This window comes from Dicentrarchus labrax, unplaced genomic scaffold (genome assembly GCF_905237075.1).
Source record: "Dicentrarchus labrax unplaced genomic scaffold, dlabrax2021, whole genome shotgun sequence".
NCBI lineage: Eukaryota > Metazoa > Chordata > Actinopteri > Moronidae > Dicentrarchus > Dicentrarchus labrax.
The window spans coordinates 23,028,121-23,044,810 of record NW_026136707.1 but is presented as its reverse complement, the minus strand read 5'-3'; the positions used below and the strand labels follow the sequence as shown (position 1 = coordinate 23,044,810).

The window sequence follows — 16,690 nt, the reverse complement described above, 5'->3', positions numbered from 1 at the left end:
GCCCAGAGCCGGCGCGGCTGTCCAATCAGCGCATAGCGTGAGCTCTGCTCACCGTCACGTCGCTTCTGATTGGAGGGTTGAGCTGTAGAGGAGCCGGGATGTGAAATCACCGAATCCGAAGTAGTCCGCGTTTCTCATTATCATAATTTATTCAGCAGCATCTCTCCGACAGTCTGTGGATAACTTATCATGAATTTACAAGGTAACATTGTGTTTTCGGGTGGCTGACTTGTTTTTGGAGCACTTGAGAAAAAAGAAAGAGATTAAGAAGAAAAAAAAGATTAATTATTGTTTCTAAATTATTTTTTTGTCAGCCTAAAAAAGCCTTTAGTTTCTCATTAGTGCTTTCAACATCAAATTATTATTTTTTTCTTTAATCCAAAAAGATGTGGACTTTCCTGGGAATAGCGAGCTTCACATACCTTTATAAAAAGTCCAACACAGTCTTGACTTTGGCTCACAAAGAGCTGCTGATGGTCGCAGCCTTATTTCTAACAGTCGGGCTGCTGCTCTCATATATCCGGTATTTCCATGGGCAGAAGGTCAGGGTCTCTCAGGTGTTCCATTTGCCCCTGAGCCTCCTGTCCTTTTTACCTGTCATCAACCACTTTATCCCCCAAACGTCAACCCAGAGGAGCGGGAAAGCAGAGGACTGTAAAAAGGTAAGACAGTCCATTTGGATACATGTTGGCTTTATTATGTGAACAAAGAAAGACAGATGCATGAGTTTTTTTTTTTTTTAAATACTTAAAATAAAAATCAATTTATTTAAAAATCCATTTATTGTAATTAATTTATTATATATTTTATTTATTTATTGTAAATTTAATCTCCGGGAAATTCTCAATTCTCTGTTATTCTCAACTTTTATTGAAGCATTTAGAACTGAAAGTGTTTTAAATGTTAATATATATTTGTGTAACCAAGGACTGCAACTAAAATCAGAGGGACATAACTGGTTATTTGATGGTGTTTTAAAAAAGTACAGTTCCAGTGTTTGCCTTACAGTCCAGTTCAGTTTGGACTTTACACTGTATGTAATGAGACTCTCCACTCCTTTGTTTCCAGAGCCGGAGAGCAAGGAAAAGAGTGGATAAAGAGTCCTCTGCCTCACAGAGTGCCTCAGCCAGTAGTGGCCCCTCAGTGGCCCTGGAACCAGATGTGGTGATAGTTGGGGCCGGGGTCCTGGGCTCGGCAATGGCGGCCGTACTAGCCCGGGACGGGAGGAGGGTGACGGTGGTGGAGAGGGACCTGAAGGAGCCTGACAGGATAGTGGGGGAGCTGCTGCAGCCTGGAGGGTACAGAGCGCTCAGAGAGCTGGGACTGGGAGGTCAGTGACAGAGAGCTGCTCCTGTTAGTGACCTGCAAATACACCCTGACTCATTATTAGGGACATCTGCCTCATAGTCAGGCCTTCTGTGTAATCGGTTTAGTTCAATGGTTAAAGGCCCTGAAAACCTATTTCTCTAACCAGCACCTTACTAAGAGGAATGAACACAAACACACACACACACACACACACACGCTCTCTAAATGAATTATTTTACATGAGAAGTTTTTGTATTTTTTTCTTTTGTTTGTGCTCCTTTCACTGATTTGAAGTGGGTGGGGCTCAGCTGGAAAAGGTGATGTTGCGTATATCAGTGCACCAATCAGAGTCAGCAATATTTGGATCTGGTGACAGTGCTGTCAATCAAATCTGACCCACACAGTCCTAATGAGGCATCAAATGAGTTTTTGAGTGTTAAACTTTTATAAGTTACTCTCTGATTACTGCTTATTCAGTCCTAAATATTACAGTTTTACTATCAGTGGCTACCTGCCAGTCATACTTTATCAGTATAGCTTTATAAAAAACAAAACCATTCTCCTCTGGGACTGAGAAAACCCGACCTGATAACAAATTCATCCAGGTTGACCAAATCAGTGTCCGTTGTATCTAAGTGAGCTGATGGTCTATTCCACTGTGTCTCAGACTGTTGTTTTAAGTTTTTTAGTATTATTTTTTAAATTTAGCCAGTGAACACAATCATTCCTCATGAGGAATTCCCTAAATGTCTCCTGAAGAAGACAATGGGTCTGAAGTACTCAGTAAGAGTTTCCATTGAGTACATTGTGTTCTACTATGTTCTTTTATTGTATTTATTGTATAATACTACACTTTATACCTGTTGTGTTTTGTAATATTTATGCAGTGTCCCTTTTCTCAAAATGCACATCTTGCCAGGTGCAAAAATGTAACAAATATTAGAAATCATGCCAGAAGATATTTAGTTTTATTGAACCCTTTATATATATATATACGTATGTATACATGTTTTTAAAATGACTTTAAAGGGGGGAAACTGTGTTAATGTGTTAAATCACGTTGACTGATTTTCCTTATATTGAACAGGATTTAAGGGCTTTTAGAAGAGTAAAAGCATTAGGAACAGGCGTAGGCAGCAGTACTGTAGCATACTTCTCCGTCATTTCAAACTAAATCTTCCAGTTCCAATAGTATCTTTTGACCCTGGTTCCATTTTGCCTTTATGCATCCAATCCCACATATAGTGTGTGAGCAGTAGCAGACAGAGAATAAATAATGAATGTGTGCTGTGAAACTCTAACCTGTTGCTCATGTTTGTCCTCAGGTTCGGTGGAGGGTCTGGATGCCCATCTGGTCAACGGCTATGTGATCCATGACATGGAGAGCAGCACAGAGGTGGAGATCCCTTACCCTCAGGCGGAGGACAGCATCCAGTGTGGACGCGCTTTCCATCACGGTCGATTCATCATGGGCCTGAGGAGAGCCGCGCTGGCCGAGCCAAAGTGAGCAGGGTCCATATGCCAAGTGACCAGCTGGCTTCTTGAATGACATTGTTTCTGACAGCACTGAGAGTGAAAAGGAGCAGGAGTATCATTTAAAATCTGGTGGCTGTCTCCTACCTTGTATTCACATGGCCATGCTCATGTATTAGGTTTAGCGGTCAAGTGATACAGGCTTTTCAGTGGCTGATGTTTAGAGAGCAGGGAGGCAGATATATAATGCCAATACCAAACAAATAAAAGTCATGTATAATTCCATTATTCTGTGCACGTTACAGTCTGATATACACATGTATCTTAATTAATTAATGAACATACATTGTTATGCTGTAGATTTCACAGTATATTTAAGGAAGAGTGGTTCAACTGTATTATTCTATACATTATAACACACACATATATATATATATATATATATAAAATGTATTCTAGCCAGTAACAGTAACAAAGCTGCCTGAAGATGAGTCTGCAGACGTTTTTTGTTTATCGGCCTAATAATAATAAATATAATGGGCTGACTGATTAATCTGTCACCAATTAAGCTTTCCCAAAAGTCACATTTTGTTTAAGCAGATTTTATTTTTTAGGTGCTTTCATTTCATTTTTTCAGATTCTGTTTGCACTGTTATCAGTGGTTGGTTAAATGTTATACTATATTTTAAGAGCAGTAAATGATGGTATATTGAAAAAGGCCTTAAAGGCCTTTCTTAACAATCCAAATTGAGCATTTTTGGCATTTCAAATAGACATTTATTCTGTTTCAGCAGTTTCTTTTCATATTGCCCATGCTTTAGAGGTGATGTTTCTAACTGTGTTATTGCTCCCCCCAGTGTCACATTCATAGAAGGGACGGTGACCAGTTTGCAGGAAGAGGACGGCTGTGTAACCGGAATCCAGTACAAAAATAAAGAAACTGGAGACATCAAGGTGAGAAGAGGAAACTCTGCTGTACATCTAAAGCTTTATATTCCACTTTATATTCCATCTAAAGCTTTATGATTACTGTGTGTCCCATAGGAAATCCATGCAGCGCTGACCGTGGTGGCCGATGGCTGTTTCTCCAAATTCAGAAAGAGTCTGGTCTCCGGGAAAGCCCACACCTCCTCTCACTTTGTTGGATGCCTTATGAAGGTAAATACCGCCCAGTGCCGTTGCTCCTGTCACAGCGAACTCAACAGTCTGAAATGACTTTAGATTGTTCTAGAGCTGAAACACATGAATCGATTAGTCAACTGACTCCAGCTACCAGGAACTTTCATTTTCCTGTCCCCTGTGGACAAAAGTGGTAGTGATTAAGAATAACTGTATAGAAATAGCAAATCTTCTTGCTGCTGGTCTGTTTTTGTAGCTTATATAGAGGCATCAGTATTAATAATAACTAATTGATGAATTGTTTAAATCATTTTTCAAGCAAAAATACCAAACATGGTCTAGTTTCAGCTTCTGGTTTGGGACTGTTGGTTGGACAGAAGAAATCATTTGAAGATGCCACTGTAGGCTCTGGGACATTTTAAACACAAAATGAGTTCATTAATTGAGTTGCAACCCTACATTTTTAAGTCTTTGGTCATTTCGACTCTTAAATTGTTATTAGCTATTGAAGGACACATTGCATGTCTGTACTGTGTGTCTGTAAACTCAGCTGGAATCAGGACAACAGTGGCTCAGGCTTTATGTTATTATTATCTTCATATCTGAGTCATCACTGCGCTTCTCTCCAGGACTGTCCCCAGTTTAAAGCCAACCATGCTGAGCTGGTGCTGGCCAACCCGAGCCCGGTGCTCATCTACCAGATCTCCTCCTCTCACACCAGAGTTCTTGTGGACATCAGGGGGGAGATGCCTCGCAACCTCTCCGAGTACATGGCTGAGAAGATATACCCACAGCTGCCAGGTAAAAGAAAGATGAGATACATTTTGAAAATGTCTCTGAGGTTTCTTCTAATTATCACTAATGAAAAATGACCTTTGGCCTGAGGAAGAGAGCCTGCAGCGTGATAAATGATCAAAGTTTGTAATATGTTTTTTTTGAAAGTCAACTTTTTCATAAGGCATTGATGCCAGGCGTTGTGGTAGGTAGGAATATATCCAGGCTGCTGCCTGTGCTATTGTGTGTACGGCCAAGGAATCTACAATTGAAGGATCTGACATTCATGGTGTGCTCTGCTATTCAGCTGAAATATCAAAGCCACAGTATCAAAGCACCAGCTCCGGTAACCTTGACAGAGGTCCAGCTGAAGCGGTAGAGTCAGTCACACTGATGCATTGATAAATGTACATTCAGACACTAAAAGAAAAGGCTTTCTCCGGTGCAGGTGCCCAGCATGCACCTTTGGGTTTTCATCCGCAAAGCCAGTTGAGTGATGGACCGCCTGCACTCTCTCTTTCTCTCTTTCCTTCAGAGCATTTAAAGGAGCCTTTCATGGTGGCGCTGCAGAACGATCGGCTCAGGTCCATGCCTGCCAGCTTCCTCCCTCCCTCCCCTGTCAACAAGCCAGGTACTGAAGTGTTATTGACTGCTGTGTTGTTGGAGATGGCCAGAGGGAATCTATTGAACTGATTTCAGCTTGTGTACAGTATGGTGCATGTCTTGGAAAGTAGTGTATCACTTTGGTCATTACTGTAAGATGAACAAAAGATTTCCTGGTTTATTGACTAATTTGCAATTAGCCTGCTGTGTTTATAAAGCTGCAGTAGGTAACTTTTACAAATAATAACTTTTTGCCATATTTTCTGAAACTTTCACTGTGTCCTGACAGTACATGAGACAGAAAAAAGAGACAGAGAAAAATCAGCCTTCTCTAGCTTGTTCTAGTGCTCCTAATGGTATTTGCAAGGATCCACCTGGCTGAACAAAAACAACCAATCAGAGCCCAGAAAGATATAGACACTTTGGGTTGGAGGTTTGATGATAGTTGATTGTTGAGTCTCATTCCCAGTGTCCCAAAGTCTGTATTTGCATCCCTGAGAATGAAACTTTAAAAAAATTTCATCCCCCTTTCCAGTCTTTGTGCTAAGCTAAGCTAAGCAGCTGCTGCTCGTTCAACTCTACACAAGAAAGTGAATAAGCATATTCCCCAAGATGTCAAACAGTACCTTTAAATTAGACCGTCTGTCTGTATGTGTGTGTGTGTTGGTGTTGGATTGGAGCTGTAACACTAGTGAGATTTGTGGTTCTAATGAGCGAAACTCTCCCATAAGATTTTAACTGTCAAAACATCTGAAATAAAAGCCCAGAGAAACACTAAAAGTCATCTCCCACACGTTCACTGCGTTTGGCACTAATTGGAGGATTACAAATTGCTGAGGAAAACCAAACTGGTCATGTGTTTTGGAAGCGAAACAAACAGCAGTCTGTCGTTTGCAGGCGTGCTTCTCCTGGGTGACGCTTACAACATGAGGCATCCTCTGACAGGAGGAGGGATGAGTGTTGCTCTCAACGACGTTCGCATCTGGAGGAGTCTGCTCCAGAACATCCCGGATCTGTCTGACGACAGGGCCATGCTGCAGGTGAACACAGGAACTAGACCTAACCATTTTCATGCCAGACATTTCTCTCACGAGGACTGACAAACTAACTCTTTAAAACTTGTGTTAAAAATGTATAAAATCTGGAAAGAATAAGGGCTGCAGGAAGGTTTATTGATTATAGAAGCTATATTTGGAGCCTGTACTGCATCACATTTGCCTTGTCCTATTATTCCCTGTGCTGTAGGTGAGAGACTGCAGAACAGTGTGCAATATTACACTCTGCTTTTTTCTTCTCATCAATAGGCAAAGAAAAAATTCCACTGGGAACGCAAGTCATCACATTCTTTCGTGGTGAATGTGTTGGCCCAGGCCCTGTATGAGCTGTTTGCAGCCACCGACAGTGAGTCTCTGCCTGCCTCTGCATCTAATAACACATGGAAAACAATGACAGGGAATCAGACATGATTACTGTTTTGCATTGAATAAGTACAAAACTGCAGTCATTTCAAACACTTAACAGTCATTTTAGTTCTCATCATGTCCATGTGCCTGTTTTGTGTTAACCAGATAATCTTCATGAGCTGAGAAAAGCCTGCTTCCAGTACTTCAAGCTTGGTGGAGAGTGCATTGCTGGGCCTATTGGACTCCTCTCAGTGTAAGCATGAAATACTGTCCTCCGCAATAAATAAATAAAATAAAATACATTTCTGTATGAAATTGTATGATGGAAAGCAGGCTTGATTTAATGGAATAGTTTGACATTTTGCGAAATACACTTATTTTCTTTCCTGCTTAGAGTTAGATGAGAGGATTGATACCACTCTACTGTCTGTAGTCTAAATACAAAACTACAGCCGGCTAGCTTAGCATAGCATAAAGACTGGAACGTGGAAAAACCAGTGACAGATGTGACAGTGGTTTCGATCTTCTCATCTCACTCTGCAAAAAAAAAAGCAAATAAGCATATTTCCCAAAATGTCAAACGATTCCTTTAGTATAATATTAAAAACAAGAGACTTTACATTTCGTCTAATTCATGACATCTCGATTTCTACCAGGTTGACACCCAAACCCATGACCCTCATCGGACACTTCTTTGCTGTGGCACTGTATGCAATTTACTTCAACTTCAAATCCGAGTCGTGGAGCACCAAACCTCGAGCTTTATTCAAGAGCGGAGCCATCCTGTACCGAGCCTGCACGGTCATGTTTCCACTTATCTACTCTGAATTCAAGTACCTGGTGTACTGAGGAGCACTACGTCTGGACTGGACGTCTTGGACTCTACAGCTCAAGCAAAACAAAATTTGCAAAAAAGTTGTTTTTTGTCAGTAGTTTCTATGTTTGCCTTCCTGCTGAAAAAGGCACTGTTGATGTCTTAAATCCTGATTTTACTACTGAGGGTTTTCCTTACTCAGGATGTCTTAATGTCCTACTTAATGCCTTGTTTTAATTTGGACATATTATGCAACAATGCCTTGGTGTAGCCCTGTTTGTGCTCACCCACACAGTCTGGTCTGTATGCTAGAGGATGGCAGCATACAATGTTTAACTCACACCTTGAATTACACTGAATATTCAATATTGTGGAATTATTCCTGCCAAACAGAACTGCTATGTGGAACATGGCATCTGAATTTTATAATAATGATTTTGCAATAGAGCCACTTTTGTGCTGTATATTTTTGTGCTGAGCTACTTTGGGCTATGTTTAATATTGGAATCCTCCTCTAATGATGATATATTTTATTACGAGAATCTGAAGCACTGATGATAAGATGTCATACAACGGCAAGCTGTCGCGAATTGTTATCTTATTCACTCATTCTTTCCTGCCTTCCTCATATTGTTGCTCTTTACATGTTGCGATAAGGGACTTTTTATAACAAATGTTGGTTGCTACAGCCAGCCTGAAACATGCTGACAGTGCAGCTGACAATACTATAATCCCAGAACCCACGAATGATCCCAGCACTATTTTAGTCCTGCTGGATGTCAGTAAAGAGCTGACACATCATGTTGCCTGGGGGAAGTTTGGGTTTGAGTTGGACCTGTGATAGAATGGGCAATCACATCGGGACTGAGTCATTGGATGATGCTCAGTTGTCATGAGCTGACACAGACAAGGAACTCCTAACCTGTAATTTACCTGTGACTGTGGTGGGCTCTATGGGCCGTTAAATAAATCATACATGATGGACAAGAATTGATTTTAATGTCTTATTAAAGCAGACTTCTTTGGATAATTAAGTTTTTTTAAATCAACTAAATATCTTATCATTATATATATATATATATATATATATATATATATATATATATATATGGAGCCCTGGGATGGTAAAAGAGTATATCAGTGAGTATTACGTTTTAACCTTACTGGACCAACACTAACAAATATGACCGTTAGATGGCGCTCACTCACAGCTGAAGGATCTCTGTTTGAATGGAGGCCCTGTTTATCACCCTGCCTATCACAGTTTGGCTCTCAATAGACTGGATAACGTTACTCTGCCGGGCTTCAGCAGAGAAATATACACAAACATGATGAACTGTTGAGATTGGAAGAGTTTTCAGAATTAGTTTGGCGTTAAGCTTTTCCTGCAGCTTTTTATATCTGGGATGGTTCTAATAAAGCACTGTAGGAAGAGTGTTTATTTTTTTCCAACTATAATATAACAAATTTAGCACTCGGAATGTGATCAGAGCAGGGCTCCCATGCTTAATAATAATCATTCAAGGATGTAAAATATAAATCTAATAAACAAAATACATTGCCTGTGACACCAGCTGCAATTAGACATCATAGAGGTCTCGTTTCTTATTCTTGTCATATCAAGTCCCCCTTTAAAAATAATTTCCACGCTGTAGGTATAGCAACACTAATGTTCATCAGTGGGCTTTCTATAAGGGTTGCCACTGACAGAGATCTAGCGGGGACCACGCTGATGAATTTTCACTCTGTGTGTTTTTATTAGAATCAAGGTTCCTGCAAGGTCACTAAAAACACTTTTTACGGTCTGATCCCTCAGATACACAAACCTACTAAGGTCTTCAGTGTCCACAGAGGCAATGTGACAGACAGGCTGTGTTTATGGAGTTTTCTGTTATTTGATTGGAGTCCATTTAGAGATGTGTAATCCTGTTTTTTCAAGAAAGAACTGGCAGAAGAGATACAGGCCTGCGGCTGTTTCTCCGACTCCTGCATCTAAACCTCAAACCAGTCAGCCAGAAAGCAGCCGAGCTCCATTGTTATGGCTGAGACGATCACTTTCAACTGGAGTGTGCCACCGGAATACAGACATTAATGGTGTGTGATTACAATCAATTAATAAACTGATCAATGTCATGAAGCTATTTTGAATGATCCATTTTGATTTATGTGATTCAGTTTAAAAGTAAACATAACCATGATAAAACAATCCCTAAATTAATAATTCAATTTTGTTTTTGTCTTTAAAAGAAATGAAAAATTAAATTGAAATGCTAAATTAAAAATGTTACTGTTTGCTCTTGCATTTACTTCTGTCTGCCGATCATGTTACAACTGGAAATTCGTTTGCTTCCTGCTTAAACATTTACAGTTTGCATTCTGTAATGGTTTTCTTCAATTCAAAGACAGCTGCGCAGCTGAATAATTTAAAGATGTGTAAGCAGTGTATCACTTAATTAAATGAAATCCAACCTACAGAGCAGCAGCAGGAGTCTGATTGGCCGGACCCCTGCCAATACTCAACAACACGGTTACAAATGAAGCACACAACACAAGTAATCACTCCTTGGACCCTAAACCACTGACTACATGCCAGTTTGTCATGACCAGCAGGCATGTAAAAAAAAAAAAAGGTAACAAAGAAACATCACAAATTCAGTCATATCCCAGGTTACAACAATTAATTCAGCTTTATTGTTATTTATACATCACTGATACATTGTATTCTGGTGAAATAATTGGAAGAATTATCCATATTATTCTTTGTGACGCTCCACAAGGACACAAATACTGGTGTGGAAGACCAGAAAGGGGGGGGGGGAAGAAAGCTCCTGGGGGGAGTGGGAGGGTTACGTACTGTACACACTTCCCTTCGCCTGCCATCACCTGCCTGTAAGAGGTCAGTCCGCCAGCATACCTACCTGTACCTACTGAGACTCACCTGACAGCCGTGTGAGGAGAGAAACCGAGCCCTGCTGCCACGTTTAGCCACAATCAACCCCCCCTTCCTACCTTAGAGTAATCCTCCTTTTTAGACACACACAGCATTAGGGCATACCCTTATTGATATTGGTAGCAGCAAGCTTTCTACTAACAGTTAACATCTTAATGATCTAAACAAAAAAAGTACTGTACAGCTACTGCTAAGAGAATATAAGAACCTGGGCATGACGCTTTTACACCAGATTAAAGTGCTAGAAGCAACCCACCAATCCACACTTTATAATATATATATATATATATATATATATATATATATATATATATATATGTATATATATATAAAGCATTATGTATTTTTATATTTATCTATCTATCTTTCTCTCTCTATCTATATATATATAGATAGATAGAGAGAGAGAGAGAGAGAGAGAGAGAGAGGAACAAATCTATTTTAACATTAATTTACAGGGTAATATACATTATATTGTAACAGCTGAAATATCAGCACAAATAGATCACTGTCACACTTAACAGCAAAATATATATGATTATATAAATCCATATATAATCATATATACCAATATATAATTGTCATATATGCATGTAAAACAGTTAACCACGTCTCAGGCTTTTCAAATGATACCCAGAAAAGCAATTGTGTATCAAGACGTAAAAGCTTTACAAGTTTCTCTCTTGAAAGAGCGACAGGCAGCGGCAAAAGTGCCACAACCCTGGGGGTATTTGAGGTCACAGGACAGTTATTTGCATATTCCACAAATCTATTGCAACACGTTACTGTCTACAAACAGTACAGCCAGCATCCCGCTGGGGGAGCTGGTGTTAGCTGGACTCACACGTACACCCACTGAACAGAACATTACGACGATGGGTGATCTGATTATAGCTATGTGCTTTCAGATGGTGTGCTATGACAGTGAACAACGGGAGGACTACAATACACAATACTCTATAGTTTAGCCTCAGAAGACAACCCAAAATTGTACTGTACTGTAAAAAGACTAACCCCTGCCCTCCCTCCCAAACAAATATCCTTTCCTCTCTGAGTTAAGTGTCATTATATCTAGCTGCTGATGAGTTTCATATATTGGTGTTTTTTTTTTTTTAAACCACAAATCACAACTTTATTATGACACTCCACCATCACCAAGAGTAATGGAATGTGTTCAGCTTTTATCTCGTTTATTTTCCCTCTAACTGGGTCTCTCTCCGTCAAGGCTGACAGCACAGTGAGTAACATCCTACCGAATGAACAAAGTTCTAGGGGGGTCTGAGAGGGTGCTCCTTGAGGTTCTGTAAAGTTCAGATACACAATCTGGACCAGTGGGGCACTTCTCTCTTCTCGCAGCAGCAGCAGTCCTAAACCTCGGCCACCATCATCTTCACCGCCTCTCAGGTGAGAGGAGCTCCGATGGTCCTTTCCTCTTCCAAGCCTTGACGGTCCCTGCCCTGCTTCCCCTCTCGTCATCCCCCAGATACAACCTCATCTTACCATCATTTTCACTGCTTTTACACACTCCCCCTAATCTGCAAAGACGCTGCACAAGGCTGTAACAAGATACACACAAAGGTAATTTTTCACAAAGAAAAAAAAGCTCCGTAATAACTGCAGTAGTAACGCACAACAAGCATCCGATAGCTGGCTTCCGGCCTGGGGAGCCCTGGTGATGTGCAGTTAGGTTTGGGACGTTGCCATTGTTCTAAAGGAGGAAGACTCCTCCGCCTGCCCTTTGTAGGACTTGTTTTTTTCCCTGTGGTGCACTGTTTTGTTACTCAAAAGCCCAGATCTCTATGTCCTGCACATAGAAATCCTCCTTTTTTGAGAGCATGGGGTTCCCAAATGTTTTACAGGAGTGACTCCTGCCGTGGTAGAGGTCTCCATCCAGCCACAGGCCGAACTCCCCACTAAAGGAAAAGAGAACAAACAGTTATAAACAAGGGGCTACAAACTGCAGACACCTATGTATCTTCAGTCTTACTTGATCAACATCACCTAATGCTTATTTGGCAGCCTAACTATAAACTATATGGTATCATCAGATTCAAATGAATCAAATGTGTTTCTAGAACTGTTAGATTTCTGTTGTTCTTGGGCTCACCTTCCTCCACCAAAAGCTAAGGAGTCCATATCTCCTTTGATGAAGAACATATTGTCACCTGTCCATTTGTACACCTGTGGCAGACACAATAGAGCACATATTATAAAATATTGCATGACATATTCAATGTTGACATAATCTAATAGTCCGTCTCCAGTAGTCCTGATGAGAATAGAGCACACGCTTGTTGTTTACCTCAGTGGGAGGATTCACAATTAATGTTTGATAATTGAGTTACAGCTATTAGAAATAACCGAGGAAATATCTCCCTACAGATTGTTAAATACAGCTGGCAACATCCTCTCTGATGCACCAACATATAGAGCAATGATAGAAATTTCATTTCCATGACTGAGGAGATTAGAGCCACTATGTGCAGAATATGTGAGCGCAGCATTTTCCTTATGATTCTCGTGGTTTAAATTCCTGTGTGTAGAAAAATTAGACAATGCCGGTGAAAATTGGTGCAGTCGATGTGTTGCCTTCAGCCCATTCATCTCAGTGTCCCTGGGTTGAATCCATTAAGTGTAAATGCTCTCAACAAGAGAGCGTAATCAAGAATGAGAGTTAGAAAACACTAAATGCAGCTGAGTTGAGGTGTTAAAGGATCATTTTCAAAGAAGAAAAAGACCCCACTTTGACGAGCATTGTGTATAAGGATGAATATGCATATATTTATCACAGCATGTGTGTTACGGTCACATGCAATGAGAACAGCATGTGACTAGAAAGCATATTCAGTGTGCATTAAATGGAGTCTCTTTATTTTATTTTTACAGCCAAGTAAAGTCTGCCGTAAGTATACACACGTTGCCTAACTCAGTCTCTTTCAAACTTGTTTTCAAATCCACAACAGCAGTGTGCCGTAAATGTGTGTGTGTGTGTGTGTGTGTGTGTGCGTGTGTGTGTGAGTTCAGATGCTGCCTCTACTCTTTGAAGTATGTTTTGGCCTCGGTTGAACAAAAACAATACATTTTAATGCAGTATTAATACTACTTCTTTGCCTCTTGGGTGCAGCAGTAAAAGCAGTAGACACAATATTGACATATTATCACCCTACAAAGTTGAGACGGTGAAAGCAGTTGCCTATTTAAACAGCCAGCAGATACAGATCAACATTAGCATTCATTCAAAGTCATGTTTGTGTCCACTTCATAAATCTAAGTCCAACATTAACTCTCCATTTAGCTCAGATCTTGGTTTTAAATTCCTGAGAGAAATATCTGGCTGTGGCGCTGCTAAATGCTCCACTGTGTTCACTAGCTAGTTGCTTTCTATATGTGTGTGTGTGTGTGTGTGCCACTTGGTGCAAAGGAGGTTGTGTACAGTTTGTTAATCAAGGACCCTACAAACCGCTACCTGCTGCTGGAAACAAAGCTGTTGAAAGTGATGAGACTAAACTCAAATAGGGCTGCAACTAGTGATTATTTTCATTATGGATCAATCTGTTGATCATGTTCTCGATTAATAGATTAGTTGTTTGGTCCATAAAATGTCAGAAAATGTCCAGAAAGTCCAAGGTGATGTCCCCAAACATGCCGTTTGTCCACCCAAAGATATTCCGTTTAGTGTCACACAGGCCTAAGTAAACCAGAAAATATTTATATGTGAGAAGCTGAAATTGAGCAGTTGGGGCATTTTTTATTAAAAAGTAACTCTAGTTGACAACTAATTGATTAATCGTTGCAGCGCTAAAATAACAGAAAAGTTGTGGTCCAAAAAATGCAAAACAACAAGCAAAGACATGCTAAAAGTTCTGTAGAGCTGAGGGGAACTATAGATTTCTCACTACAAGCGACATCTTTCCCATGACACGTTGTCATTTGATCCATTGTTCATATGACAATATTGACTGGTGCAGCCTTAAAGCAATATCAGCCACACATGCATCGGTTCTGCTGTACGTCCTCTTACCATAAAGTATACTGTAAATTGAAAAAAAAAAAAAGAAGCAAATTCTAATATCCAACTTCAAAAAAAGATCTGAGTTTAAAATAAAAGTGAGGAGGGTAGTGTACCTCAAACTCTGGATTGAAGGTGAAGAGGAAGGTCTCTCCTGTGCCATAAAAGCCATCGCTGACTTTAAAGGGCTCAGATGCCAATGCACCAAACACCTGAACGCAAACAGAAGAAAATCTTACTGTACACTCGGGACACTAACATTATTAGAAAATGATTAGCTCTATGACTCCGTTCCAGCATATTACAGTGTACTACTGCAGCTTACCTGGCCATCGCTGTCCTTTATAACCATGAGCACTGGGGTGTCCTGGCCCTGCATGGCTCTGTACAGCGACTTAATGCTCATGCCATGCTTTGATGTGCCAAAAGCCAGCGTCCAAGGGTACCCAATGGTCCGTGGCGGGAGATTCCTGGCAAGCTGTAATAAAGAAAAGGGAAGGATGGAGGAGAGAAAAAAAGAGAAAAGAAATGTAACACAGAAAGGCCACAGCCACCAATGCTCAATTACATCTGCAGCGACCTTTTAACACCGTCTGGCGTTTAAAGAAGAGTAACAGGGCTCCAAACACAGAGCCGTCTCAAGAGAAAGAGAGGTCCAGCACTCCCTGAGAGAGCCTGCTGCCCTGCTGCTGACAGACTGAAGGATTAACAGTGGCTGTGGTGCATGGGGAGATAAAGGCGCTGTAGGAGCAGTGCAGTGTATGCTTCATGTTAATGGACGGATAAAACACACAGCGACTAAAACATGGAAACTTTTTACAATATGCTGCACCATTTCCTCCGTATGGAACAAAGGGCTTTAAACGTTCTGTTCGCTGCCCAATAATTCATCAGTCCTTTCGCTCTTTTCTTGTTGGTTCAGCACATCCTCAAGTGGTGGAGCTGCAGCAGTCGTGTAATCAGCAGGCTGGGAACGAAGCCGTGAGGAGATGAGCCCTGACTCGGCTCACCTCTGCTCTGCTGTGAGCCGGGCCTGAGCACCGAGCTCTGTCCTCAGGGTGATAAAAGGAAGCCGCATATTGGCAGTCTATTGGTCAATGTGCCAACGGGGACTCATTTAGAGCCGTGTGTGTGTGTGTGTGTGTGTGTGTGTGTGTGTGTGTGTGTGTGTGTGTATTAACCTACAATGCCTGCAAGACATACACCATACCTACCAACATACAAGGTTAGTGACTCAGAAATGTCTGTTTCATGTGTTTATCACAGCTACCGTCTTTCCCTGTGATTATTTGTGAGACTTCATGCAGGCGTTGTCTTTAAATAAATAAATTAGAATCCAGGTACATTTTAAATTATTCAGCAAAAAATAAACCAAAGGTTTTTTTTCACATGTTCTCATCTTGTCTACTCATACATACGGTTGTCACTTCTAACTCTTTACTCAACTTTACTCCAAAACAACCCACACCCACAGGCTTATTTGGTTTCTGTCTCTGATGTAAGGGCTCATCAAGTCACCTAAATGCTAAAAATACTATGCTTCCTGCTGAATGTATTCCTTTACCCATCCAACAACTGTGTGTCTGTCATTCCCCAAGTACACCGTTTACAAATAACCCTATAAGAGGGAGCTCCGGGAATGGATGACATTGTTTTACATGCACCAAATTTGAAAGTAAAATGACCAGCAAGTCCTCCAATTCTGCTCGTCGGCATTCAAAACAACCACATGACACACACTGTATTTCAGATGGAAGATATCCATTTAATGGATAAGGCTAGACTCTTCCTATTATAAACACATCTCACAAAAAGACCAATAACACAATCCATCTCATTACTTTCTCTGTCCTATATTCAGCTGTGGCAACTCAGCCTCCAAGCCCACTGGTTCGTACTGAAAATGTAAACCTTTAAAAACAGGTAACAAACAAGTATTTGTATACTTCATTTATAATATTACAATGTAATTCAGTCTTTAAAAAGGCTGGGGAATTTCCTAGAGCAACTGGTCCATGTAGTTCGTGTTGGGGACTATTCTCAGCAGCAGAGTAATGCATCACTATGTCTATACAGTATGTATGACAGAAAAACAGTGTATGGGGGGACTGAGTCAAAATACAACTACAGTCTGCATGTGTCGTGGAATAAATGAACATGTCACCCAGTGCAACAGCGCGGCTCATTGATGTGTTTTTTTGTGTGTAACAATGGAGTTCTATGGCACAGAGGAATAC

General features: G+C 40.6%; 2 protein-coding genes across 7 annotated transcripts in view; one reads left to right on the top strand and one right to left on the bottom strand.

Moving 5' to 3' along the window:
- The first annotated feature begins 157 nt into the window (after window positions 1–157).
- On the top strand, window positions 158–8,484 carry sqlea (squalene epoxidase a). The gene is made up of 11 exons (XM_051405443.1): window positions 158–662; window positions 1,069–1,330; window positions 2,634–2,811; window positions 3,639–3,735; window positions 3,826–3,939; window positions 4,530–4,701; window positions 5,210–5,305; window positions 6,175–6,317; window positions 6,582–6,678; window positions 6,846–6,933; window positions 7,337–8,484. Exons 1-11 carry the CDS (start codon window positions 387–389, stop codon window positions 7,527–7,529), a joined length of 1,716 nt encoding a protein of 571 aa, XP_051261403.1. The 5' UTR covers window positions 158–386; the 3' UTR covers window positions 7,530–8,484.
- A 1,678-nt stretch (window positions 8,485–10,162) lies between these two features.
- oxr1a (oxidation resistance 1a) overlaps window positions 10,163–16,690 on the bottom strand; it is a 155,541-nt gene continuing 149,013 nt past the window's right edge. For all 6 annotated transcript variants that reach the window (XM_051405438.1, XM_051405437.1, XM_051405440.1 and 3 more), the window contains 4 exons: window positions 14,779–14,931; window positions 14,570–14,665; window positions 12,552–12,625; window positions 10,163–12,357 (listed from right to left, as the gene is read on the bottom strand). In XM_051405438.1, the coding sequence (XP_051261398.1) occupies window positions 12,222–12,357; window positions 12,552–12,625; window positions 14,570–14,665; window positions 14,779–14,931 (459 nt within the window). In that variant the 3' untranslated portion in view covers window positions 10,163–12,221. The remainder of the gene's footprint in view (window positions 12,358–12,551; window positions 12,626–14,569; window positions 14,666–14,778; window positions 14,932–16,690) is intronic.

Coding starts and splice junctions, on each gene's coding strand:
- sqlea (XM_051405443.1), top strand. CDS start 387: ATGTGGACTTTCCTGGGAATAGCGAGCTTCACATACCTTTATAAAAAG. Junction 3,736..3,825: donor AAGAAACTGGAGACATCAAG/GTGAGAAGAGGA, acceptor TGTGTCCCATAG/GAAATCCATGCAGCGCTGAC. Junction 4,702..5,209: donor GATATACCCACAGCTGCCAG/GTAAAAGAAAGA, acceptor TCTTTCCTTCAG/AGCATTTAAAGGAGCCTTTC.